We start from the raw sequence: 27,474 nt of genomic DNA, 5'->3' as shown, positions 1-27,474 counted from the left end.
GTGCATCGGGTGGAGGAGGGGTGGGGTGGGAGGGGGACAGCAGGAGGGTGCATCTGGCTGTGGTCAGGTTCTCGGGGACGGCTGGGAGGCCTGCACCCGGAAGGGATGGCAGCCAAGACCCGAGGGCGTGAGGGGGAGCCACGCTTCTCTGGGGCTGGGGGGAACCTTCTGGCCCCAGCACAGAGCTGATTTGGGTGTGCCCGGGCCCGGCAGGGTGGCAGCCTGCTCGGGGTGGAGAGACTGGGTCTGGGAGAGGAGGACCATGAGATGGCGGGGCCAGGTGCTGACCTTGACACCACTGGGAAGGTGTCGCCTGGACTTTGAATGGGGGGCCTCCGAGGGTCGGCAGCAGAGGAGGGATGTGGTCCGACTGATTTCTAAAGCCTCCACGCCGCCGCTGGGAGGGATGGGGGTGCCGGGAAACAGCCAGGGACTCCACGTGCGCTGGCCATGTCCCGACTTGGGGGGGTGCAGGGCTGGAGGGGATGGGGCGGGGGTGGCCAGCTGAGGTGCAGGGTTCCTGGAGGAGGGGCCTGGGTGTGGACAGGGAAGTCAAGGTGGCCCCTAGGGCTTTGGCTTGAGAAGCTGGGCTGATGGCATCACTGCGGGGAAGCCCACAAAGAGGACAGTTTCAGGGGAAGGTCAGCGGGGATGGGGTGTCCAGGGGGGTCCAGTGTGGGATGCTTCCCGGACATCCAGGTGTGGCCGTCGGGCGGGGCTGAGCACTCAGGAGGCGTCTGCTTGGGGACACTTAAAGCCATGGGAATGGAAGTGGCCATCAGGGGGGTGGGTGTAGCTGAAGGGAGCTCTGGGGACCAAGCCCGGTGGCCCTGTGCTGAGAGATGCGGAGACAGGAGGGACCAGCAAGGAGGCCGAGCTGGACCGGCCAGGTGGTGGGAGGAGAGCCGGGCGGGCGTGGGCTTCTGGGAGCCAAGTCAAGAAGGTGTTCCCGGGGGAGACAGCGGTTGCCACGAAAAGACAGAGGAACCCGAAACGCATATCGCCGAGGACTAGAAGCCAGCCCGAAAGCCTACACGCTGCACGGCTCCAAGTCCATGACCTTCTGGAAACGGCAAAACCATGGAAACGGTAAAAGGCGGGTGGCTGCCAGGGGTCGGGGGGACGGAAGGTTTTTCCGGCAGCGATGCTACCCTGCAGGGGCCACGTGACGGTGGCCCCACATCACTGCACATTGTCCAGGCCCATGGGACGAACAGCGCCAGGAGCGAGCCCTGCTGGATGTGGGGCCTCAGTTAACGACGATGCACCAGTATGGGCCCACGCAGGGTGTGAGCAGAGGAGGAAAGCGGCCGGGACGGGGCATGCTCTGCCTAAGTCCTCTACAAGTATCAAACTGCTCCAAAAGCAAAAACTTATTAAACATCAACAACAATGAAAAAGGGCTGGGAAGAGCCACGTGATGCAGTCCCGAGGAAGTGAAGCTGGTGCTGCTGGATTTGTACTACGACAGACGACCTGCATCTAAAAATTTGTGTTAACAACAGGAAGTCAGGAAACAAGTCTCCAAAGACTACAGGCACCACCACCACGCTCTTCAGTGAAATTGCAAAAACTACAAGAACATGTTTTTAGGAATACGTTTAGCCACAATGAAGTGAAAAGGAAGGGAAAGGGATGACGAGCGTTGGGTGGGTGGGTGGGGGTGGGCTGGGGGCCGGGGACTGGTGGTCCTCCCCGCTGTCCCTGTCCTTCGCTGGAGGTCATGACCCGGATCCCAGCCTTCATGCAGGTGGCGGCCTCGCCGGCGTGCATTCGATCACTGGAATGAATGAGCACCGTAAGAGCCAAACTAAGGCAGGCCACGCATGCAGTGATGATGGACAGCTTGACACGCCAAGGCTCATGCCCACGCCGCTGGCGTGCAGCTGAGTCGTCGTCAAAAGGTAAAAGAGAAACACGGGAAAAAAGAAAGAAAACTTGGCAAGCCGAGCATAAGGTCACGTAGGAATGTGAAATGCCACACTCGGAGGGCAGCCGAGGCAGCGTCGGGGAAGGAGGAGCGGGAAAGCCCTTCTCTATCTGGTGCGGAGAAGCTGCAGGATGTCACAGGAATTGGGACCTTGAGTGTGAGCACGGGGATGGGCCAGCGACAGACCGCGGCCTGCAGGTGCTCGGCTGGGAGGGAGGGAGCATCCGGGCTGCAGGCCTGTCACTGAGCGATGCTGGCGGTTCCACAGAACTGCAGCCCAACCTCACGTCTGCAGCCACCTCCCTTATGGGTCGGCTGGAGACCTGCGTTTGAAAGGCAATCACCAGAACTTTTTTCGTGTAAGATCGTGGATGCGAGTGATTGAACCTGAAACTCCTTTTTATCAAAAAGCACATCCGGGGAGCGAAAAGACAAGCTGCAGAGTGCGAGGAGATGCTTTTAACACAATCGACAGAGCCCTTGAATCCAGATCACATAAAGGATTCCCGGGAATTGATAAGAAAAAGAGGGGACAACCCAATAGGAGAACGGGTCGGATGCTCCAACAGATCCCCAAAGGAGATACTCAGATGCCCCCCCCCCCCAAAAAAAGCAGATGAAAAGATGTTCAGCTTCATTATTTAATTAGGAACGTGCAGATGAATGTCACTGTGCGATTCATACCACCGGGTTGCTAACGTTTTGATGAGTTGCTAGGAAGTTGGGGCTAAGGGTGCATGAAGATGTGAAGCAACAAGAACGTCCCCCCCAAAATCCCTGGCAGAGTGTGAGGTGGCAGGAACATTCTGGAAAAACGATTTGATGTGCCTGTTGAAGTTGGGTACATGCAGGGCTTTGTGGTGCAGACGTTTGCGTCCTAGACACACATACACACGCGCGGGCACACGCGTGCTGGAGACGGAGTGCTGATGTGCATCGGGATGCCCAGGAGCAAGTGGGTGCGGTCCTTAGCCACATCCCCAAGCAGGGGACAACCCAAGTGTCCGTCTGCGGCAGAAAGGGTAATGGGCATTCATGAGATACCAAACAGCAACAAAAGCAAATGAACTCCGACTCTGTGTAACATCGGAATGAATTGTAAACGCGTTGTCGAGGGGAAAAGCCACATACCGAAATTACAGTGGAAGGCTACGTAGTACACAATTCTGTTCAGTGTCAGGACACACCACATTGTTTCCGGTGCTTCTAAAAAAAGAAAAATTCTTCCAGGTGGGGATCTACGTCCATCACAGAGGTGGGCCCCCAAGGGCTGCATGTCCAGCGTCAGGATGATGGAAACCAACCCAACTGTCCGCAGAAGGAAACAGCCAGGAAGCCCGCCGGCCTCACTGGGAGAATCGGAATCACAAAACCTGTTCCAGGGTCTGCGTTCACACCAGCAGTGAGGCTCAAAGAAAGCCTCAGGCATAGACTTTTAAATCTGAAGTGGTTCCAGGCTGACAGCGTCCCCGGGTAACTGTGAGTCCAGGTGTCGGGCACACTCGACGACGATGTAAGATGCATTTCCATCTCTTCGATGCTCAAACGTGAAAAATGTGCTTCTTAGAAGGGAGGAAATAGGGTATAAATTGCAACGTGGACCGAGGTGAACCACAGCCTCCTGGGCAGCTGGAGACAACTGTGGCCTCCAGGGTCCCCACCCCTGAAAGACAACGTGGAGCAAGAGGGAGGAGAAGTAAAACTGCATGGAAACTGTGAGGATGCCCAAACTCAACACTACTGAGAGCAAACAAGATAAAAGTCCCAGAGTCGAGCCCACTCACCGCCAGGACGGTGAAATCCATCCCCAGCCTGAAAAGAGAGAAGAGCATGACCACGGGGAAAGGGACTGGGCAGCCTCCAAGGTACACAGCTCTGGGGAGAGAAATAGGGGAAAAAGAACCAGGTGCCTTTGGAGATTGGGTGGTGAAAGGGACCATGCAAGAGAAGGAAAATGTAAAACTCTATGGGAGAAAAGAGAACAACAACAACAACAAAAAAACGAAAAAAAGAAAAAAAACCCAAACAACCCCCGAACAGGAGGACGTATGACCCTTTCACTTGCTGCCTAGACAAAGAATCAACTGAATTCTCTGGACTCTGCTCTCCTAACAGAAGAGGGTGCCATTGAACGTGAAATCCTATAAAACACTCCAACAGCGTTTTATAGGAACAGGAACAAAATGAACAGATCCACCGAGTTATTGCAAAACAACAACAACCCAGAAAAAACAATATAATCAGTGTACGACAAAAGAGGAACAGCTCCCGTCCAAAGCAGCCATGGTGCAGACAATGCCGTGAGGCTAATACCCCGGATGGTGCTCCTCCTGCTACAGCAGCACAAGAAACAGGCAGACCCACCTTGAATTATAACTTCCAAAAAAAAAAAAAAAAAAAAAAAGGAAAAAAAAAAAACCCAACAAACCTCAGCAAAGAAAGGAAAAGAGGGTTTGAGTGAGTTCAGGAAAGAGGCAGAAGAAAGGACAAAATTATCTCAGAAGTGGAAAAAAATGCAAGATGCCCAAGAGGGACAGGACGTTCGCTAAGGGGCATTGGGGCAAAAGCAGAAACACGACCGTGAAAACTGCGAAAAGGACCAGAGGGAAAGTGTTGGAGGTTGGGGACGGGTGGGAACAGGGTGGCAGGGCCAGTGCCGCGGGGGGAACAGACGTGCTGTTTAAAACTATCACCTAGAGAACTTTCCAGAAGCAACAAGAACACGGGCCCTAAATCTACATATTCTAAGGACCTGCCGGTTCCCTGGGACGATGAACACAGAATGATCAACTCTGACACATTTCTTAATAAAACTGTTCCATTTCCAAGGTAAGCAAACACCCTCCAAGGTGTCCAGGTGGAAAGACTCTTACAAAGGCAACCATCTAGACAGAGGCAAAAAAAACCCCAAACAAACAAAAATCATCATCTGTAGACTTTTCAATACAAAGCAAGGTGACAATTGAGCAGCAATTGAAAAATACTCCATAAAAGAAAGTGCGAACCAAGGATTTTATGTCCAGCCAGGCTGTCCTTCAGGCACAGGATTGCTGCTCCGGAGCAGCGTCTGTCAGAGGCAGGTCTGAGTCCAGGGGTGAGAGGACCAGAGCCTTCAGTGGAGGATGGAGGGTGCTTGTGGGGACCCAGGAGCGACAATGTGGGGCCCTGAGCAGGTGATCGGAGGGCAGACTTCCACCTCGTGAATATGCGCAGCTGAAAATGCAGGAGGAGCAGGGGGCAGGTGGGTGGGGTGATGTGCAGGTGCAGGTGCAGGCCGGTAGGGGTGCCCGAAAAGACCCGATGGATCTGGTACGCCTGGGTGGCTCAGCGGTTGAGCATTTGCCTTCGGCTCAGGTTGTGATCCCAGGGTCCTGGGATCGAATCCCGCATCGGGCTCCCTGCATGGAGCCTGCTTCTCCCTCTGCCTCTCTGTGTCTCATGAATAAATAAATAAAATCTTAAAAAAAAAAAAAAAAAAAGCAATGGACCAGACAGTGAAAGCTCAAACAAGAACACAAGGGTTGAGGGCATCAAGGTGGATCGGGACACCTACTGCAAAAATACACCTCTTCTTTAATTAAAAAAAAAAAAAAAGGATCAAAGAACACACAACCTGTAGAAAAGGAAAATAAGGTAACAGACAAAGCCAGGTGCACACGGCTACGGGACATGATGCCGGAGCGGAGAGTCCACAAACCGGTCGTGTCCATGAACGTGAAAGGAAGGATTTCACTCGCTTATTGAGAGAAACGGACTTGCGGTTTGGATCACAGATCAGAGCCAGGCTCTACGCCGCGTGTAAGACGGGGAGCACGTACCGGGCACGACGGGAGAAGGCGGACGCAAGGCGCTCCTGTCATCCTGAGAACAAAGTGGAACCCAAGCCCCTGCAGCATTAAATGTGACCGGGCCGGGCACCGCTTCACGCTGAAGTCGAGCTTGCTAAGGGAGGTACATGTATGCAGACCCCCGTGCGGCGTAAAAACCGCAGGACACGGGAGGGGCCGTGGGGAGAAACGCGCTGGTAACTGATGTGTCCTAGGACGACACAGATCGGGGTGGACGGTCGTCTGGGGAATCTGTGATCTACACCAGACTCCCCACCTGATGCAGAGAGAACTACGCCCTCTTCCCGATGGTGAGGGATGCTGAGAAGGTGGGTGGTGGACTGGAGGCCGTGCAGGGCAGAGGAGATCCAGGCATGGAGAAGTCGGGGTGAGGGAAACCCCAAGATCCAGACGGGGGGTGGTGGGGAGTGAGACGGTGTCTGACCAGGAGCGACACCTTCAAGGACCCAGGGATGATGCAATGCAGGTGCCTGATGGATGCGTAGCTGGGGGGCTAGACTGAGCACCTACCTGGGCTTTGGAGCTGGGATTTTGGGGAGGAAGAGGACCCTGGCCCACCTCCAGACTTGGGGGTCTGAGGAATTCACGAGAAAGCCAGCTCCACCCCCGCCCCCTGTGCCATGAGAGTTACAGGGTGGCCACGGGGGGTGGGGGCAGGGCGGGGAGGAAGGGGAGGTCCTTGGAGGATCAGGAAGGATGGCGAGACTTTGGTGTTGGCTGGGGTCTTGCTTGGCGCACACCTTGGGGCCTGGCACCCTCCCCCTGAGGCTACAGGTGAGTGATTGAGGTTGCGGCGGTGGCGGGGGGTTCTGTGGGTGACACCTGTAGGATGGGTGACACCTGCAGGATGGACGGTGAGCGGTGCCTCCCCGGAGCCTGCCTCGGGAGCTGGGCGGTAAATGAACGGGTACGTGGGCTCCCTCCCTGCCCCCAGAGCCCTGGGGGTCCCTGTGAGGGGGCAGGCAGGAGGGCAGAGCTGAGGGCAGAGGGGGGCTGGCACCTGTCCAGGGGTATGGAGAAGTCCAGGAAGGTGGCCACCAGCTCGGGGGTGTGGGTCCGGGCCAGCAGGGTGATGGCGTGCAGAGCCTTTTCCTTGGCTTGGGGGATGCGGACAGAGCAGAGCTGCAAGTGGATGGCCCGGCCCAGGTTGGCAACCTTGCGGGGAGGCGGGGTAGAGGGGAGAGGGCTGGTCTGAGGGGGAGGCCAGGCGCCGCAGGGACGTCTGAGGGCAGCACTTCCCTGCCCCACTGCCTGGCCAGGAGGGGGGTCCCAGGCCGAGGGGAGCGAGGCCCCACCCCCGAGGCACCGCGTTCGAGGCGCTCCCACTCTGTCCCAACACGGCCCAGTCCCTGGAAGGCACAGATGCACCAGCTGCACATCTTCGAGCACAGTGCGAGCTGGCCTGGTCCCCCGGGACCACCTCTGGTCCCTCTTGCTCACCCACCCGGGTCCAGTGTTGCCTACCAAGGGGGCTTCCTCATCTGCAGGACTTGGCATGGGTCATCCTGTTTCTGGGGAGGGGCCCGCACCCCACTAGGGGCACATCGTTGCCTTTGCATTACCTACGCTGTCCAGTCCTTATCTGTGTCTATCCCCTCCGTGAGACTGAGAACTTCCAGAAGGGTCTGTGCCTTCTCCTCCCCCATGTCCCACACCAGAGCCTGGAACGGCTGTTCCATCCGTGCACGCGTGCCCCATGGCCCTGCAAACACCACTCGGGGTCCCACCTGCTGGGGCCATTCCTTCCTTCCTTCAGTGGAACCTGTCAGCCCGGGGGGTGGGGGGGGGGTGCTGTGTCTCCTGCATCAGGGGCAAGCTGAGGCCCCCAGAGGCCCGAGCCCCAGGGCGCTGACTGCCGGGCGTCCCTCTGCCCCCACCCGCCCCGGCCCACCCTGAGTGGGCGCCCCAGCCGCTCACGGTCTCCAGCTTGGCCCCGTGCTCCCTGATGGTGGTGAGCAGCATGTCGGCGGCTGCCTGAACGCGGAAGGGGCTGGCGGAGCCCAGGCCTTCGATGGCTGTCCAGATGAGGTCGGTCAGCTCTGCCTTCGTGAGATGCTTCATGACCTCCTGTAGCAGCAGGAGAGGAGGCAGCTGTCACCCGGGCTGAGTCACCTGTGCCCAGGTGTCTGCCTCCTGCCGTCTCATTTCCCTGTCTCCTTGGCTTCAGGCTGCCCGGATCGCTGAGCACCTCCAGACTTCTGAGCCCTGCTCCTCTAGACCCCCACACTTGTACCCCACTTGGCAGGCTGCTTGCCTGCACATGTTTCTGAGCCAACCGGGTTCAGGAAGGGAGAGCGTGATGCCCATCGTAGGGCAGACGCACGGCTCCCTTCCTCACTCAGACCCCGGAGCTTGTCTCCTTTCCACCCCTCCTCACCTCATGGACCTCCTCGTCAGGTAGCCTCCGCCCACCTGGGTGCTCCCTGTGCCAGGCTCCTGTCCTCCTCACAGCATTTTAATCAAGAAGAACTGAACTTCAGAGCTGTGAAGGGTCTTCAAGGTCACCTGGACCAACTCTCAGGCCTCAGAGAGGTGCCTGGGCACCCTCACCCCGGCACAGGCTGGGTCCAGAGCCCAGGGCTCCTGTCCCACAGTAGGGCCTCCCCAAGAGCCCGACTGCCCTCTGCCCGTGTTTTCCCAGGAGCAGCTCTAAGTCTAGACCGTGAGCTACTCGGGGTAATGAAGAGGGGCTTGGGGAGATGCAATGTGGTGGGTGGGACCCCTGCTCCATGGCTTGGACCACAGTCCCTGAGAGGGAGGGCTGGGCCAGCCTGGGGCTACCCAGGTGGAACCTTCCAGAAAGACTTAGAGCATTGTTGCCCAGCGTGGTAGCCACCAGCCACGTGTAGCTGTTTAAACTTAATTAAGTAAAATTTAAAAACTTCGTTCCTGTTAGCACTAGCCACATTACAAGTGTCCAGTAGCCACAGGTCGCCGGTGGCTACCTTGAATAGTGCAGATAGAAGCACTTTCTCCTCCCAGAAAGTTCTATTGGAAGGCTCTGACGTGGAGCACTTGATAATCAGAGGAAGATAGAAGACTGGTAATGGGGGGCTTGGTAGAAAAGTATAAGGTCTGCAAGCATGTTAAGGATAGTAACATGCTTCTTTGCATGTTAGGATGTTTGTTAAAACGTTTCAAAGTCTGTTAGGATGTTTTTGTTTATATTAGATAAAAAAATAAGTATTAAATAACATGTTAGAATAGTTATTAGAATAATTACTCTAAAATTTTGTTAAAATGTGAGAATGTTAGGATTATTTGTTGGTTAGAATGTTCAAAGTGATTTTAATGGCATATTTGTAGTTTATGACAACTTTAAAAAATAACCTTAAGCCATTATAAATCTGGTTAGAACATTTGTTACAAGATTACATTTAAAATTGTTTTCTGAAATGTTAAATTTTGGTTAAAGTTCTAGCATTGAGCATATTTGTGAAGAAATGCAACTTGGATTGTTGGTTAGATTCTTAGAATCCAGCAATACTGCAATCTCAGGATTGGTAAATACCCATGAGATGCCTTACTTCAACCCAGGGCATGAATGAATGTGAAATGACGTGGTGGTGATGATGGTGGTGATGGTGGTGATGGGGGTGATGGGGGTGGTGATGGGGGTGATGGTGGTGATGGGGTGGTGATGGGGGTGATGGGGGTGATGGTGGTGATGGTGGTGGTGATGATGATGATGATGGTGGTGGTGATGATGGTGGTGATGGGGGTGATGGGTGTGGTGATGGGGGTGATGGTGGTGATGGGGTGGTAATGGGGGTGGTGGTGGTGGTGATGGTGGTGATGGGGGTGATGGTGGTGGTGATGGGGGTGGTGATGGGGGTGATGGGGGTGGTGATGGGGGTGATGGGGGTGATGAGGGTGATGGTGGTGGTGATGGTGGTGGTGATGATGGTGGTGATGGGGGTGATGGTGGTGGTGATGGGGGTGATGGTGGTGGTGATGGGGGTGATGGTGCTGGTGATGGTGGTGATGGTGGTGATGGGAGTGATGGTGGTGGTGATGGGGGTGATGGTGGTGATGGGGGTGATGGTGGTGGTGATGGTGGTGGTGATGATGGTGGTGATGATGGTGGTGATGGGGGTGATGGTGGTGGTGATGGGGGTGGTGATGGGGGTGATGGTGGTGATGGGGGTGATGGTGGTGATGATGGTGGTGATGGGGGTGATGGGGGTGGTGATGGGGTGATGGGGGTGATGGGGGTGGTGATGGGGGTGATGGGGTGGTGATGGGGGTGATGGGGGTGATGGGAGTGATGGGGGTGGTGATGGTGGTGATGGGGGTGATGGTGGTGATGGGGTGGTGATGGGGGTGATGGTGGTGGTGATGGGGGTGATGGTGGTGATGGGGGTGATGGTGGTGATGGTTATGGTGGTAATGATGATGGTGATGGGGATAATGGTGGTGATGGTTGTGGTAATGCTGGTGGTGATGGGGGTGATGGGGATAATGGTGGTGATGGTTGTGGTAATGCTGGTGGTGATGGGGGTGATGGAGGTGATGGTTATGTGGTGATGGTGGTGATGGTAGAGATATGGTGGTGGCAGTCAGTGGTGGTGGTGATGGTGATGAAGACGTAGTGTATCCAAGATCCCAGAGGCAATCAAGGACATACTTAGGGACAGAATCCAGGTCGGGTCTCCGTTCCATACCTTCCACATCCACCATCCCTTGCTCAGCACACCTTCCTGTCCTCTCCTGTCCGTGCCCCTGCCGCCCACGGTGTCTTGTCCGAGGAGAGAGAGCCAGGGCTTAACACCCACTCCCTGTCCTGGGACAGGGCAGGATACAAGAGGCCCACTCAGCCTATCTGAGAGCCTGAGTGTTTAGTGTGGAAAATCTAAAGCCCTGGGGCCCCTTCAGCACGGGCTCCCTCTGAGCTGGTAGCCAGGGAACCCTCCTGCCCAGCCCCACCTCTGCCCCCAGCCCAGGTTCTTTGACATAAACTGAGGCCAAGCCAGGCTTACCCATTCTGGGACTGGAAAATTGATATTGGCCTCAGGGCTTTAGATTTTCCATATTAAACTTCTAATCGACTGTGGCCCTGAAAGCTCACTGCAGTTGCAGGGAATGCAGGTGCTGGACTCAGCCAGGACTGGATCCAGAACTGGCTGGGGCACGTGTAGCGGGCACTTAATGGGTGTTTATCAAATTCTGGCTCTACCACCACGGCCTGCACTGGGCGCTGGCAGGACCCCGCTTCTGGCCCGGAGCGCTCCAGGTCTAACAGGGGGAGACTGACAAGCACCTCGAGGACGCAGGTCCTCCTGGCCACGGGCTCAACACCAGGGCTGGGCCAGCAGAGTCACCGGAGAAATCGTCAACTGACCACCCAGAACATGAGGCTCCGGGGAACTTGGCTCGTCCCCTCGACACCAGCATCCAGCCCACACTCCGCGCCCTAGCCGCGCTCGTGTTCAGGAGAGAACACACGTCCGATCAGGCACAGAACGTCATAAAGTTATGGGACCTCCCTAGGGTGATGAGGGGGACACTGGGGAATGCTGGGCTCCCCCAGGCTGCCGACCAAGAAGGATCTGGCTGAGGTAGACCAGATGGCAGTGCAAGAGAAGCCGCACGTGCTCTGCCTTCACAGGACGAGGGCCTGGCTCTCAGAGGATTCACAGAGGCCCCCGGGAAAATGAAAATGAGGACTGTGGGGATATTTCCGCGGAGTGTTGCTCATCCTGCACAAACTCAGACTCAAAGGGAAGGACAGTGTATGGTGCCTCAGAACACCTGCCATGGGAGCCATCCTAAAGCACCATTTACCGGGTCTCCATGGTGGCCAGGACTTCGTGGCACCATTCTACCCATTTTACGGAGGAAGACAGAGGGTCAGAGAGGAGAAGGGGCTTGTCGAGGTCACACAGGTATGAGGGACAGAGCGGGGACTCAAGCCTGGGTTGCTGACCGTAGGGTCTATCCCTGGTTCCTCCCTCCAATTTTCTCTCCCCCAACTCCCCAGTCCTAGGCCAAGGGCCAGGGACCTCTCCAAACACTCCCAGTTGATCACCAAAGATACAGGGGAGATCCCAGCCTTGGTTTTAACACTCACACCTGGCCCAGGCTCTGACCCCTTGGGTCCAGCTGGAAGCCCTGTCAGAGGGGGTGGCAGTGGGGGTCAGAGCAGAGCGTGGCCATGCCTACCCACCCGAACCTGCCCGCCACCCTAAGGGCTTTGACCTTGATGACTTGGGAGCTGTCAAGCTGGAAGATGCGATCCTTTGGGAATGTCATCTCGGGAGGGGTGGGGGGAGCTGTCTTCTGGTCTCCGCTGTTCCAGACGGGAGCCCCATCCACGGTGGCCGGGGAAAGCTGCTTGGGGGCTTGCGCGTTCACCATCAGAGCTGCCCTGGCTGGCCGGGGGTGGGAGTGGGCAAGGGTGAGCATAGGGCAAAGGTGGACCTGGGGTCTAGGATGGGACAGGCAGGAGTTAGGGTCAGGGTCATTTGGTGTCAGGGTCAGGTTTGTGCCGGTCTGGGGATGGGAGTCCAAGTGGGCCAGGGGTGGGGGACATTTTATAGGGCTGTGGTTGGGGCTAGAGGTAGGTTTGGGAGTGGATCTGGGGTGGGGTGTGTTGGGGGGTGTGGACATGGTCTCAGCTGTGGCTGTGGCTGGGGTGGCAGTGGGCCCACTGGGGCGGCCCTCGGGGGCTCACCTGTCTGGCTTATTAGGAGCTGATACAGGTGGCCCAGCCCTTCCTTGCTGGAGTGCTGGATGGCTCTGTCCGGGTCCTGGCACAAAATCCCCAGCATGCCCACCAGCTGCCCAATCCGCCTGAAGTCCTCTTTTGGCTGTGGTGAGAGACCCGACTCTGAGTCTCCCCACTGCTGAGCACTCACCCCAGCAAGGCCAGCATCAGGAATCATCCCCTCCAACAGTAGTGGCAGGGCTGGGACTCAGCAATCAGGACCCCAGGCCCAGGCTCTGCACACCCAGCTGGGCGACTACAGTTATCAGCCCAGGGCACACTGGCCAAAGCTTGCCCAAAGAGGTTGCCCCCAAACTCGCAATATTTTGATGCAATATTTAGAAAAATCAAAATGAAGGTAACAGTTCCCGAGGAGCACAGTTTCAAAACTGTAAATACAGATGGTCCGTCCCTGCGCTTCCATGACCTTGCCTCATCTTGCCTCATTCCCCTGGCCCTAACCCCAGTCCTAGTTTCAATAAAATTTTATTTACAACAACAGGCAGCCGGGCTGGTGGCCATTTGCTGAGCGGATTGTTTTAAAACATCACATTAAAGTGTTTATCTTGATTGTGGAGAGCCCTGGCGCCTGGTAGATTTTGTGCCCCAGGTGAGTGACTCCCTGCGGACGGCAGGCCCCATTCTGGTCGTGGCAATTGATTTTGAGTAAACTGCAGGCCCTTTTAGGCCCTCTAGAGGGGTCCTCCTCACCCCGGGAATGCTAGAGGAGTGCGTGCAGGGCGCTCTCCCCTGGCAGGGCAACCCCTGCTGCCCGTGCCCGCCGGGCATCAAGCAGAGGAGCTAATTTTCTCACGACCCCACCAGTCTCCCTGAGGAGTGAGCGCTGCTTTGGGCTGAGAAATGCAGAAGTGCTCACTCCCCAAAGGCGCCCACATTCGCTGAAGCCAAGGGTTATAGTGGCAGGTGGCAGTTAGGCTGTGAAGCAGGACAGGCCGAGGGTCACGACGGGTGGAGGGTCGTGGTGGACCGAGGCCGTGCCCGCGGTCACTGCTGCCCCCGGACTGGGGCGGGGCTGCACCTCATCTGATCCCCAGTGTTCCCCTCTGAGGACTCACATCCTCCCGTTTCAGGGGCGGGAAGCAGGCTCAGGGGGTGCAAGAACCTGCCCAAGACGTCGGGGAGCGGGGGCAGGAGCCCAGCGTCCTGGGTCAGGGGTCCGGGTTCTGGGCCCAGAGCCCAGCTGGCAGGACTTGAGCAGAGGGCCCCCCTGTCCAGGGTCCCTGAACCCCACGAGCCTGCCAGGCTCCGGGAGGAGGGCGGCCCGGCTGGGGCAGCGGAGGGCGCGTGGGGCCGCGTGGGGCCGCGTGGGGCCGGTACTCACGTCCAGGGAGTGGCTGTGGCTCAGGAATCTGAGGAGGGCGGTGCTGTGGTCCACAGCCCGCTGCCGCTCCTGAGCCTTCTCCGACCCCAGCCAGGGGTACAGGTGCTGCGGGAAGGGGCAGGTGCGGGAGGGGGTGCTGCGGCCTGCAGCCCTGCCCGAGCCCCTGCCCCGCCCACCGACCCCGGCCCCGCCCACCACACCAGGCCTCGGCTCAGGCCCCGCCCACAGACCCCGGCCCCGCCCACCGCCCCAGGCCTCGGCTCAGGCCCCGCCCACCCTCGGATAACCCCGCCCCCGTCTGCCACGCTCCATGACCCGCCCACAGGCCCCGGCCCCGCCCACCACCCCCAGGCCTCGGCTCAGGCCCCGCCCACCCTCGGATAATCCCCGTCCCCGTTCGCCACGCTCCATGCCCCGCCCCCGGCCCCGCCCAGGCCTCGGCTCAGGCCCCGCCCACCCTCGGATAATCCCCGCCCCCACCCGCCACGCTCCATGCCCCGCCCACCGGGCCCGGCCCCGCCCACCACCCCCAGGCCTCGGCTCAGGCCCCGCCCACCCTCGGATAATCCCCGTCCCCGCCACGCTCCATGCCCCGCCCCCGTCCCCGCCCAGGCCTCGGCTCAGGCCCCGCCCACCGACCCCCGCCCCGCCCACCGCCCCCAGGCCTCGGCTCAGGCCCCGCCCACCCTCGGATAATCCCCGCCCCCACCCGCCACGCCCCCTGCCCTGCCCTCTGGTCCCTCTGCTCCGCCTCCGGGGTCCTGTGCTTCCCATCCCCCTGCCCCTGGCGCCAGAGGACGACTCACTCCCTGCCCAAAGCCCTTGGAGGCTCCTGGCTTTTAACCCGCTTTGCGACACGCACCCCGTTTCCAAACAATGGTTTTCTGTGCACCCCGTGAATGCACAGAATTACAGGGCAATGCCAGCAGGTATATGGAGCAGTTTCAAGCCCGATGTGAGCCTCCTTGTACAAGCGACAGATGATTCCAGTTAGTGATCCTCAAGTCGGATGTGCTGTGCCCCAGCAGTGTCCTGTGACCCCCCTGCCACTCCCGGCACTGGCACTGCCCTGGTTTGTGGCCAACATTTCCAGGGGAGGGACACTGTCGCAATGGGCGGTGAGCGAAAATGCAGGTATTTCCCCCCAGCGGGCTCACACACCGACTTCCGAGTGTGCACCTGCTTGAGCAGAGCCACCGACTCCCCTTACCGCCCCAGGCCCCCAGGCTGGGTGGCGTCTGGCCCTGCTGACTTAACCGAACCCGCACCCACCTGGCCCCCACCTGAGCACCCTCCTCATGCTCCAGCCGTGCAGAGTTCTCCCCATTCTGTGCTGTGCTCACACGTGTCTCACCGTTGGCCCCGCCACGCCCTCTGCCTGCTGGGTCCTTCCCTTCCCTTTTCTTCCCTTCCCTTCCCTTCCCTTCCCTTCCCTTCCCTTCCCTTCCCGTGACCTCCTCGGTCCAGTGTCCCCTCTCTGATTCCTCCCTTCCCCCTGGACTGTCCCTGCCTGTTGACTGATCTCCCTCCTCTCAAGGTGAGCACCCTGTAGGGCAGTGAGAGAGTGGGGGTGTCGCTTGTGAGCCCCCTCCTCACAGCTGGAGACATGGCTGCAGAACAAGTTCTCTGGGAGGGAGGGCAGGTCCCAGCCAGGGGCAGGGCCTGTTTCCTCATCAGCTCCCTGTATGTGCAGCACTCGAGGCCCACCTAGCGCCCAGTGCACCTGCTGTACCGCCCTCAGTCCTCCAAGCCACTGCGATCCCTGAAGGTGGACAGCCCTCGAGCCTCCGCGTTCCTGGACTCCCCTAACCCACCCCAAGTTGAGGCCCTACCTCCTCTGGGACATCTTCCTTTGTCCATCCTCTGCCCTGCCTGGGCCGCCCCACCCCCTGCCCGGTGCCAGCTGGTCCTCACCGACAGCAGTAAGTGCAGCTCGTCGGTCGTGGGGCTCTGCATGATGAAGCTCTGCAGCAACTGGTCCAGGGCGCTTGAGGTCTTGTTGTAGAGGGTCTGTGTGGGGACGTGGGGCAGGTCAGGTGGCCGCCAAGCCCCAGCTGCGATGGGGTGCCAAGGCCTGCGGCGCTCGCTTCTCAATGAGAGTGGTTCCCATTCCTGCACACTCCGAGGCGGGCTGCACCCCCTGGGCGTTCACACCATGTCCAGGCAGGCCCTGGTCACACTCCCCGCTCGGAAGCTGGGGAGATCGGGTGGGGGGCATTCTGGGTCAGACCTGCCCGAGGTCTGGTTCCTCAGGGGCCCAGGTCAGTTCATTCCCAGCAGGGCTGGCTTCTCGGGCAGGCCACCTGCAGAAGGCCTGCGCCCGGATGGATCTACTTGGTTTAGTGCTCTGTGGTCCCATCTTGAAATCCTTCATAAGCTTTAAGCAAGGGCCCACATTTTCATTTTGCATGAGTTGTGGCAAATTCTGCAGCGGGTCCTGACTCTTGGGTCTCATGGGAGACCTCCAATCTTTGCTGCTTGGCTCACCAGGCTCGCTCGGGGAGGGAGAGGGACACAGAAAGCACCCAGTCCACCTCCCTGTCACAGTGCATTGGAGCAGAGCCCTGGGCGCTGGCCATCGACTCCCTGGATGCCCTGGGGAACTTGCTTCAGCTCTCTGGGTCTCCCTTGGTGACCCAAGAACTGGGTGTACAGCCAGCTCCACCTGCCAGGGTGGGGGTACACCCTGAGTGGGGATGAGCAGGAGCCCCAGCCTGGTGCTTGGCACTAAGCTAAGCTCCCTTGGTGGGCCAGCCATGATGTCCTCTGGTGACGGGGGTGCTCTGGACTCCTGTGGGTTGGGCTGGGGGAGCTGCTGTGGTCTTGCCCTGGGCCCAGGGGACCCTTTGTACTCTCACTGCTACCCCCCCCCCCCAAAGTGCTTATCTGTCCCATTCCAGTCTGGACCCAGCCTAGGGGTGTGGCGTGAAGATCAGGGCCCAGGGGCCGGGGTGGAGTTCGACCCTGATTCTCCCACCAGACACCTCCATTTCTCTGAGCTGGTTTCCTCGCCCTCTGGACGAGTGGGGGTGAGGGGAGCTAACGTGCACACAGGACCGGGCACATAGCAGCTGCTCAGCTAGCACTAGCTCCCTGCCCTTTACAGTAAACACTTGGGGATCCATTGGTGGTGGTGCCTCGGGGAGACAGGTACATGCCCCCTGCAGTGGAGGCTTTTATTAACAGATCCCAGGAGGGGGTGGGCATCTGGCCCAGCGAAGGGTGGGTCGGCTGGGGCCTGGGTGTGGTGTGACCAGCTTAAGGAGCTTCATAGGTGAGACTGAGCCCAGGGCTGCTTTCAGGGCTGGCAGGGACCGAGGCCACGTGTACTCCTATTCAGAGTGCTCTCTGCACCAGGATGCAGCGTCCCTTCCAGCCCGAGCATCACGCACCATCAGCTCCACAATTATCACCCCCATGTCATAGGTGGGCAAAGAGGAGGCTCAGAGCAGTTAAGAAACATGCCCAGGATCTCCCAGCCCTGTCTATAGGGGGCCAAAGGCCCCGCTTGTGTAGCCCACACCCCCTCACAAGCCATGAGCAGCAGGCAGAGCCGGGGCTCCTCTCATGGAAGGGGTACCATGTGCCCGCTTTGCACCTGTATGTTGGGCGGCTCTAGAAAGAGACAGGTGTGTTTCTCCAGGACGTCTAGCAGTGGCAGGGCCAACACGCTGTGGAGGCAGGTGGACAGCAGCTGTGACTTCTTCTCCAAGTCCAGGGGCGGCCTCAGCTTACTGTTTGGAGGTAGAGGGCTGTGAGGGAGGGCGGTGGGGGCTGGTGACTGCAACAGGGCCGCCTTTTGGAATAGAGTCAGGGAGCCCCTTGCAGCAGCCCCTTGCACAGTCTGCTCTTGGCCAGAGAGCGTACACTTGACTTGTAGAGTGTACACTTCTGCCTCCCTGGCCTGCAGGGCCTCCTGGGCAGGTGAATTCCAACAAGGGTTTGTAAGGGACTAGCGTGGCCTGGTTGGGAGCAGATGCTTGACAAGCCCTGTACCCCAGGCTCCCCCTTAACTGGACAGATTGGTCTCACCCAGGCCTGGTTCTCAACCTACCGGGAACGTTGGTGGCTCTGTTTTGGCACATGATGCCAGACTTTCATTCTTTGAGGTGTGAGTTAATAACTGTAGCTACTGTTTGCTGCGGGCCTGTTACAGGCCTGCCCTGGGGTCTGGCCCTGTGTGGGGCTGGGGAGCCTACCAGAGGTTGGAGATGATGTGAATGGTCTGCTGGCGGGTTGGCGTGCACAGCGTGTCCCGGGGTTCCTTCTCCATCAAAACCTGCAGGTCCCCAGGTGAACCTGAGTCATTCAGGCCTGGGCCTATCCCACTTCTGACACCCAGGTCACCCCCATCCTGAAGACCTCGGTGCCTGGTGCTCCCGGGACCCACAGGACTATGCTCCAGCTTCTCACCCACCCGTGGGTGCCTCTGTCACCTGGCTCCACTCAGAGAACTAGATCACAGCCTTTCGCATGCACAGGTCATGTCTGGGTCCTGGCTACCCACGTACAGGCTGCATGACCTTGAGCAAGTCTCCAAGCTGCTCCAAGCTTTGTTTATTCACACATAACATGACGTTGTTGCACGTGTTATGTGGGAGGCAAGGTGTGCCGAGCACAGTGTCGGAGTCACAGCAGGAGCTCAGTAAATTGTTATCTTATTGTTATGGCTCTGATTGTCCCTCACTTGCATGCTTCCTCCACTACCCTGGGGTTCTCTGAGCCCCAGATCTCTATGAGCGGAGGTGAGAGCGAGGGCGGTATTAGCGGAATGGATGGTGTTGGCTTTCTGGGCTCAGCTGCATCAACTGTGAGGTGGACATACCTGGGCAGCTCAGGGTCACCGAAGAACCAAGAGAAGAGGGGGGCACACGTGTGCTCTCAGCTGCAGGAGCCTATGAGGGGCTCAGATGCACCCCAGAAATCCAGCTTCCCCACCCCTTTACAACTCCTGCCCCTTGTGGATGCCGCTGGTCCCAAGAGGCCCCTTCCTCTGCCCCGGGACCTTGACTCACCATCAGACAATCGAGGAGCTCAGACACCTGGGAGAACTCATAGCTGTGGGCCCCCTCGTTACGGCTGATGGCCCCCACCAGCATGAGGACGGCGCTGAGGAAGCTGTGCTTCAGGGTCTCGTCCTGGCATGGGGTCAGGCCGTGGGGGGGTGCAGGGGGCACAGGAGGGGCAGGAGGGAGAGCCACAGTCACCCTGGCTGCAGGGCACTGCTGGGGGGGTACAGCAGAGACCTCTAGCTGGGGCCACTTAAGGGGGGCTTTGGCCGGGGGAGCCTGTGGGGTTTTGTTTAAGAATGTGACTATGTTGACCATGTTCCAACATCAGGACGGCCCGATGTCTGGCCTCCCTGGACATGTGGCCCCCCCAGAGCCCAGAGATCCGGGGTAGGCAGCGGCCTCACAGGCCTGGCTGGGCCTCCTAGCCCTTGGGGTGGACGCCCCAGGTGCAGAGTGTAGAGTAAGGGGAAGGTCGTCCTGGGGTTGGGGGGGTACTTAGCCGGCCTTCCAATGCCACCTGGTGAACACCAGGGAGATTGAGGGGCTGGGGTCCTCATGGAAGCCCTGGTGGCTGTGGGAGGGGTGATGAGGTGAGTAGGTGGGGCAATGAGGAGGCCTGGCTCTTCCTGAGTCCAAGGTGGAGTAGAAGAGGGGAGGAAGGCTCCGAGGCCCTGGAAGGTTCTAGAATTCTCTGACTCAGGTTGTGGTGGGGTTGGGGCTGGGACGAGGCTGTGCTAGAGAGGGGGCCCCCGGGAGCCGTACCCAGGAGCTGTAGTGGAAATAGAAGACCATCCGCGACAGGATGTTGTCCACCCACGGGAGGATGTGCGCCTTGGCCCTGACGGCCATCTGACCGTAGGACAGGAGGATGGTACTGCTGGCCCACTTCCACTGGAGGTCCTCTGGGTTCTGACCACAGCGGGGGCAGAGACGGAGTGTCAGGGCCCTCCTGACCCCTCCCCGGGGGAGCGGCGACAGGAAGTACTCTGGGCCCTAGCACAGTACCGCAGCCACGCTGTCCTGAGTGCTGGCGAGACTCAGTTTACCTCATTAGGAAAACAGGGAAGATGAAATTGTCTCTGGAGGGCTGGAATGGGCCTGGGGGGGTTGCCCACGGTGTGTGTAGGTGCTTGGCTCTGCCACAAGGGGCCAGAGTCCTAGCCCCTCACCCTCCCTGCCCTTCGGAAGCCCCTTCCCCTGGAGCCTGGGACCAGTTACCCCCTCATTCCTCCCCCCCAACCCGGGGCTGCTGGGGACCATGCCTCAACCTAGAGAGGTGGGATCCGAGGGACCCCCAGAGAGCAGGGGCCATCCGAGACACCCCTCAGATGTCACCTAAGGGCCACACAGCTCTGCTGCCCACCAGTGGCCAGGCCCCCTCTGAGTTGAGCTGTGGGTCCTTGTCCCTGCTCTGCCCCCCGCCGGCTGTGGGACCCCGAGGAGGTGGCCGGCCCTTGCTGGGCTGTGTGTTGCTAACTGACTTCCCCATTTGTTCTGGATGAGGCCCCTCATGCACTGTCTCTGCCTGGAGGCAGCATCCGGGGAGCGGCGAGGGCAGGGCCCAGGGCATGCCGTCCACCACGGGGGCACGGGCCCTGCTCTCTCGTGTCAGGCAGGGCACGTGGTCAAACACCACTCATAAACACAGCAGCCCCCGCAGCACCGTGAGAGCTGTCCCTGGAGCACCTGCTGTGTGCAAGGCACCTCAAGCCGTGCCTCATTTCCATCCCAACAGCTGGTGGTGGTGAATGGAATGGCCATTCAAGAGGAGAAACTGAGGCAAGAGGGCACAGGCAGGGAGAGGCCAGGATGCTTGGTGCAAAGCCTACGCCCCGAAGGATCCCAGGAGACCCTGCTGGAGGCCCAGACCTTCATGGGGAGGGGGTCCTGATGTCTTAGCCCCTTGCTGAGGCCCCCAACAACCCAGAGCCAGAACCTTCAGGCAGAAGCTGTGGAGGCTCCATTTAATGGGTGTGCTGCGGCCAAACTGCTCCAGGACAGCCCAGACGTGGTCCAGGTGGCGGGCTGCGGCCAGCCCTATGGTGAGTGAGATACCCTACAGGCACAGGGGAGCAAGGTCACCGATGTGGGTCACAGGACCAGGCCCGGACTCTCCCCCGGGGGTGTGGAACTTGAGGACCAGAAATGGAGGGGACTTGTCCAAGGTCACAGGGCATCTGTCTCCCATCCCCATGCTCTTTAGGACATGCAACTCTGAGGCTGACCCTGTGGGGGCATCACTTATGGGGGCCGGTGGGTGATGTGGGAGCAGCAGGGAGGGTGACTCCCTGGAGGCCTGTTACCTCCCTCTGCCCCCACTAGCTCTGAGCAGACCTGGGCCAGAGGAAGGAACAAAGGTCCAGAAAATAGACGTGTGACAAAAGAGAGGACACAAGCTGTGATGGGCTCAGGGTGTGACCAGGGTCAGGGCTCAGGGTGTGACCAGAGTCAGGGGGCAGGGTGTGACCAGGGTCAGGGCTCAGAGTGTGACCAGGGTCAGGGCTCAGGGTGTGACCAGGGTCAGGGCTCAGGCTGAAGTCAGGGGAGGCAGCTCTGGGATGGGCTGGGGGCTGAGTCCTCACCTCCCTCTGCTTGGGCCACTGATGGGACGTGTCCAGGAGGGTTCTCAGGTGTGTCCTGACGGTGGTGCTGTTGTCCTCAGCTTGAAGGATCAGCCCATAGTAGATGAACAGAAAAGCCTGGGGGAGGTTCAGCTTCTTGTCCTGGGCCGGAGCCACTTCTGTCCACCCCAGTGGCCCGCCACCTCCCCTGACCAGGCTCCCGCAGCCACCGTCATGCCCTGAGACCATCAAGCCCCTGCTGGTGGTGGAGTTTCAAGGGTGCAGCTACAAGTCCTGCGGCTCAGGCTCCTGGCCCTCTGCTTTTCTGGGGTCCCAGTGTCTTTCTAGGGCCCTAGGCCCTGCTTTAGGTGTGCATCCCAGGGACAGAGGCCCTGGGCCTGTGTCGTGGGCACAGGGGGTGCTGGTGGGGAACACGGTGTGGCCCACCTTCTCGGGAGGCTGCTCCTGATGTGTCCGGTCGGGCTTGGTGAGTGCCGACAGCAGCTCCTTGGACCACACGTCTGTGTTCAGGAACTGGACCGACTTGACGGCCAACTGTGAGCAGAGGGGGGTGGGCAGGGCTGGAGCTGGAGCCTCGGCCAGTCCCACCCACCCCGGCCGCTCGAGCTCTGACTCCATCGTGGTCCTGCCTTCCTCCCTCTGAGTCTCCAGGGCCAGCCCTCCCATTTGTCTCCAGGAGCGGGGACTCATTCCTGGAGATTCCCCTCCCTGGAGGGGTTCAAGGAGAGGCTGGAAGCCAGGAGCCTGCCCGTTACACAGCGGTCGCCGCGGTGAGTGTGGTCACCACCTGTCCCCGCACGAGGTCATGACAGTATCATTGACCACATTCCCCACGCTGCGCTTTCCATCCCTGTGACGTCCTTAGTTCATTCCTGGAGACCTGCGCCTCTTTGTCCCCTTCCCTGTTCCGTCCATCCTCCCACCGCCTCCCGGCTGACAGCCACCAGGTTTCTGGTGCTTCTCTGTATTTAGGAATCTGGTTCTTTCTTTCTTTCTTTCTTTCTTTCTTTCTTTCTTTCTTTCTTTCTTTCTTTCCTTCCTTCCTTCCTTCCTTCCTTCCTTCCTTCCTTCCTTCTCTTTCTTTCTTTCCTTTCTTTCTTTCTTTCTTTCTTTCTTTCTTTCTTTCTTTCCTTCCTTCCTTCCTTCCTTCCTTCTCTTTCTTTCTTTTCTTTCTTTCTTTCTTTCTTTCTTTCTTTCTTTCTTTCTTTCCTTCCTTCCTTCCTTCCTTCCTTCCTTCCTTCCTTCCTTCTCTTTCTTTCTTTTCTTTCTTTCTTTCTCTTTCTTTCTTTCTTTCTTTCTTTCTTTCCTTCCTTCCTTCCTTCCTTCCTTCCTTCTCTTTCTTTCTTTCTTTTCTTTCTTTCTTTCTTTCTTTCTTTCTTTCTTTCTTTCTTTCCTTCCTTCCTTCCTTCCTTCCTTCTCTTTCTTTCTTTCTTTCTTTCCTTCCTTCCTTCCTTCCTTCTCTTTCTTTTTCTTTCTTTTCTTTCTTTCTTTCTTTCTTTCTTTCTTTCTTTCTTTCTTTCTTTCTTTCTTCTTTCTATTTGTTTTGCTTCTTTAATTCCACATATGAGTGGAATGAGTGGGAATCACATGGTGTTTGTCTTTCTCTGTCTGACTCCGTTCACTCAGCCTTATACCCTCTAGCTCTACCCATGCGGTCACCGGCGGCAAGATCGCACGCGTAATATTCCACTGCGTACACACACCACCTCTTTACGCATCCGTCTGTGGAGGGACACTTGGGCCGCTTCCATATCTTGCTATTGCAGCTAATGCTGCGGTGAACATAGAGGTGCGTCTATCTTTTCAAATTTGTGGTTTTGTTTTCTTTGGATAAATGCCCAGTAGTAGGCTACCCAGACTGTAGGGTAATTCTATTTTTATTTTTTTGAGGACCGCCCGTACCGGTCTCCAGAGTGGCTGCAGCAGTTTGCGCTCCCACCACCGGCGGGCGAGGGCTCCTTTTCTCCGCCTGCTCGCCAACACTCGTTCCTTCTGTGTTTGGTTCTAGTCATTCTGACAAGTGCGAGGTGGCATCTCATTGTGGTTCCGACTGGTATTTCCCCGATGCCGAGCGATGCCGAGCATCTTTTCATGGGTCTGTTGGCCATCCGCGCGTCTGGGTTTTGACTATTTCTATCGAGGGGTGCTGGCCGCACAGTGAAAGGCGTAGATCGATGCACTGCGACAAACGTACAGACCCACACAACTCGCGGCCCGCCGAGAACTAGCGCTTACTCCACCTCCCCAGAAAGCTCTCGCACGTGCCTTCCCGGTCAAGCTCCATCACTACAGAACCTTGACTTATATCACCATGGACTAGTTTTGGCTTTCCTGGAACTTCATATACTCGGAATCCTGCACGGACACGTCTGTGTGTCTGGTATTCTCAGCCCTGGTCTGCGGTGCCTTCATCCTGTGACTTCTATTCCCCTTCTCCTCCGTGGTTTCTTCCATTTGCTCGTCATCCTCCAGCTTCTTCAGATGGAGGCTTACGGACAGACTTCGGGTCTTTGGTGGGGGCGCTGCTCTGTCTGGGTGGGCTGTCTCCAGCTTGAGGCTGGTGGGGGTAGGGTGTTTCGAGGGCTGCAGGGGGCCTCCCCTGCAGACTCTGAGCTCGGCCCTCTGCACTGAGCTCCGGTCTAATACCAGTCGGAAGGCCGGCGCCCCACGTGCAGTTCCCTTTTGCTTGAAAGCCCAGTCCCCACACCTGAGTTTTGGGGTCTGCTGGTCCAGTCTTCTCTCCAGCCCCCGCTTCCAGGCCAGGAATGGCTGGTGGTCCCGGTCACTGCTGCCGGGTGAAGCTGCCCGTGTGTGTGCATCTTGCTTTGAAGACAAAGGCTGCAGCTAACGGGGCTCTCGGAAGCCCAACGAGCCACAAGAATTGGTGGGCATAGTCGAACACTTAAAAACTATTAGAGCAAGGGACGCCCGGGTGGCTCAGCGGGTGAAACTTTGACTCAGGGCGTGATCCCCAGGGTCCTGGGATCGAGTTCCGCATCAGGCTCCCTGCAGGGAGCCTGCTTCTCCCTCTGCCTGTGTCTCTGCCTCTCTCTGTCTCTGTATCTCTCATGAATAAATAAATACAATCTTAAAAAAAAATAGCAACTGTTAGAGCGTTTGCCACCTAACTCAGAAACCCTGTGTTGGGGTCAGTTGGTCATAGAATGGGTTAGATTGACACCAGGTCACCTGCTGACCTCAAGAAAATTTCCATACAGTGAGGTGCGCTGGAAAACAGGCACATCCCCGACTCAGCAGCACATCCCTCTTAGCTATTATTTTGGCTCTGAGGAACCCCAAAGGCTTAGCTAAAAAAGAAAAGGCAAATGAACAAAAAGAATGAGACCCTTAAGCCCCAGGGTGCCAAGGGCCCTGCTTTCTGACATACCTGCTTGTTTCCTGTCTCGGAACTGTGGTCCTGGAGCTGTAAAAATCTGCGAAAATGGCAAAATCTTACTAAAAACAGCCTAACTTCGCACAAGGCCATTACGGGAAAGATTCCAATTAGACAGGATCGTTTATTTCCGAAGGGGAACTGGAGAGCAAGGCTCCCCAGCCTAAACGAACGGAACAGGAGACCCAGTTTAATTGCGATGCAGAAGCTTCCAAAAGGCTTCACCATCCCAGAAAGGCTGCAGCCGAGATTCGTTGCAGGAAGGTCATGAACAGCGAGAGACACAAGAGGGGCCTAGAAGAAGACCGTGAGGCTGACGGGACCCCTCTGCTCGCTCCTTCCTCCTTGACCTGCGTCCCCATGCTTTCCCGACTCTGCAGAGACTATGACACAGGTCCCTTTATTTTTTTAAAAGATTTTATTTATTTATTCATGAGAGAGACAAAGACAGAGAGAGAGAAAGAGAGAGAGAGAGAGAGGCAGAGACATAGGCAGAGGGAGAAGCAGGCCCCACGCAGGGAGCCCGATGTGGGACTCGATCCGGGAACCCCGGGGTCATGCCCTGGGCTGAAGGCAAGCTAAACTGCTGAGCCACCCAGGGGTCCCCGACACAGTCCTGTTGGGCTGGCGAGACTGGGGACCTCAAAACGGCCGACCCCAGGCCAGCAACCTCCCAATAAGGTGCTTGCCGCCCTACCCTAACTTGGCACACAAAGACCTGTAACCCTTGCCCTAATCGGAATGCCGCCCTGCCCCCATCTTCCCGCCAAAAACTCTTTATAGACCCCCCTGCGGTTTGCCTGGGCGCGACTTCCCCAGCTGGCAACTTCCCGGCTCTCCTCTCCCCTGCGGGCTGCGGAACCTCACCCGAGAGCGCGTCCCAATAAAAGCCTGTTTCCACCAACTTTCGTCTGGCCTCTCTATTCCATTTCACTACCGATCGAATTAAACCCGACAGTTCCCTTTAAAAATGAAACCAACTAGAGGCTCAGTCGTCTTCCTCAGCGTCTTTTACTCCTTGGTCAAAGGCCAAACTAAGGACAATCGTCAAAGAATTTCCTAAGCCCAAGGAGGGTCCCCAAAAGTTTCCTGAAGAATTTCCCGTCCTTACCAGGGGCCGTGACCCCAGGATGCCAGGTCTGGGTCAGCCGTGCACCTGCTGGTGGGGCCCTGGGGAGCCCAAAAGTGGATACAGAGGCAGGATGGGGTCACCTGAGGGCGCTCTTCCAGGTGCCCAACATTCACCAGGGTCCCCTGAGGGACCGCAGAGAGCGGTGACCTTTCACAAGCCATTCCTAGAGCTCCCCCGGCTCCTGGGAGGTTGGCCTGTTACTCGAATGTGCCAACGACAGACGCATCAGGGGCAGACTTTACAGCCCGTCTGGAAGGCCCGTCCTCCGGCGTTCCGGGTTCCAGACAGTAACCCGGGGCACCCGACGTGTTCCAGCTGCCCTATTTGTACACGGATCATCTCCTGGCATTAGTGGATTGATAGAAAGGCAGAAAACAGGATGGGAGGCCAGGGTCTGACTTGAACTCAGGACCACAGCTGCGCACTCTGGAAGGACGTCGGAGCAAGGCCACTAACGGGACAAAGTCTGCCCACCTGTTGGCCTGATGGCCGCGGCGTCAAGGTCAGGGACCCAGAGCAGCACCTGGGCCTTCCAGACCTGGCATCTCCACAGTAATTGGCTGGACAGTGGCTGTCCCCCCAGGCCCCACGGGGACTCGCCCGCACCACCTCGAGCATCCCCAGGGCCGCCCACAAGCCGGGGCCCCACATGGACCTCCCAGGCCTGCGGGGGCTCCCGGGGCTCTCTGATCTCAGCCACTCCCTTAAACAGTCACGAGGGACTCAAATTAAATTGGTGGGCAGCCTCGCCACGTCCTGATCGACCCCAGAGCTCCTGGGACGCGCTCTCCCCGGACAGCACATCCCCGGAGCCAGGAGGGTTTCCGTAGGGAGGGCATCTGGCTGAGTGCAGAGGGAGCCCCTGTCTCAGCCGGGGGCCCCTTCCCTGGAACACGGTCTTTTCCTGTTGGCGGTACAGCCTCTGCCAGCCTGTTCGGTGGGGACCTCCTTTCTGAATTCAAAGGGCTAATAGGTTTTGCCTCCAGTGGAGACCTCGCCTTAGAATTTCCTGACGGACGGGGACCTTTTATGTTCTTTACAATCTGTCCTTGACATAGAAGAGGAGGTATTTCAACACAAGTCCCTTAATTTAATTGAGGTTCCCGTGGGCCACTTCTAATGCCGACTCTGGGACAATAGAAGTCAAGAGCCTATAAAGATTCACACGGACACGACTACACTTCTTCCCAAATTGCCTCAATACTCACGGAAGCCCGAGTTCAAACGAGGCCTCACGCCAACAGGAGAAAGACCTGACGGCCCAGGGGCTGATCGCTTCCGTACCAGCCCTGCACAGGCCATCTTGCCCGTCCAGGACCCTCGTGGACAGGAGGGCGATAGGTCCAGGCTGACAGCCACCAAGACAGCTGTTCTACGTTTCCCAGTTGTTCCCAAATGCGGACTCCCTTCTGTCCCAAGTTCCACCAGACTCATGGGGGTTCACTATTCACAATGGTGGACACTGGGGCACCCGGGGGTGGGGGCTCCGTCGGTTGAGCGTCCAACTCTTGATTTCAGCTCAGGTCAT

At 58.0% G+C, this 27,474-nt stretch overlaps 1 protein-coding gene across 1 annotated transcript in view; it reads right to left on the bottom strand.

Annotated features, from left to right (window-relative positions):
- Positions 1-27,474, bottom strand: part of LOC112909228 (maestro heat-like repeat family member 5) — a 70,259-nt gene that overhangs the window by 17,807 nt on the left and 24,978 nt on the right. The window contains exons 7-19 of the mRNA XM_072733648.1: positions 21,847-21,954; positions 21,421-21,537; positions 20,775-20,894; positions 19,601-19,747; positions 18,842-18,964; positions 18,026-18,105; positions 17,407-17,560; positions 15,741-15,836; positions 13,827-13,931; positions 12,452-12,587; positions 11,977-12,149; positions 7,696-7,845; positions 6,779-6,933 (exon numbers count right to left, since the gene is read on the bottom strand). Coding sequence (XP_072589749.1) covers positions 6,779-6,933; positions 7,696-7,845; positions 11,977-12,149; positions 12,452-12,587; positions 13,827-13,931; positions 15,741-15,836; positions 17,407-17,560; positions 18,026-18,105; positions 18,842-18,964; positions 19,601-19,747; positions 20,775-20,894; positions 21,421-21,537; positions 21,847-21,954 — 1,664 coding nt within the window. The remainder of the gene's footprint in view (positions 1-6,778; positions 6,934-7,695; positions 7,846-11,976; positions 12,150-12,451; positions 12,588-13,826; positions 13,932-15,740; positions 15,837-17,406; positions 17,561-18,025; positions 18,106-18,841; positions 18,965-19,600; positions 19,748-20,774; positions 20,895-21,420; positions 21,538-21,846; positions 21,955-27,474) is intronic.

This window comes from Vulpes vulpes, chromosome 13 (genome assembly GCF_048418805.1).
Source record: "Vulpes vulpes isolate BD-2025 chromosome 13, VulVul3, whole genome shotgun sequence".
In the NCBI taxonomy this organism is placed as follows: domain Eukaryota; kingdom Metazoa; phylum Chordata; class Mammalia; order Carnivora; family Canidae; genus Vulpes; species Vulpes vulpes.
The sequence above is the reverse complement of the archived record's forward strand: the minus strand, read 5'-3'. Positions and strand labels throughout refer to the sequence as shown.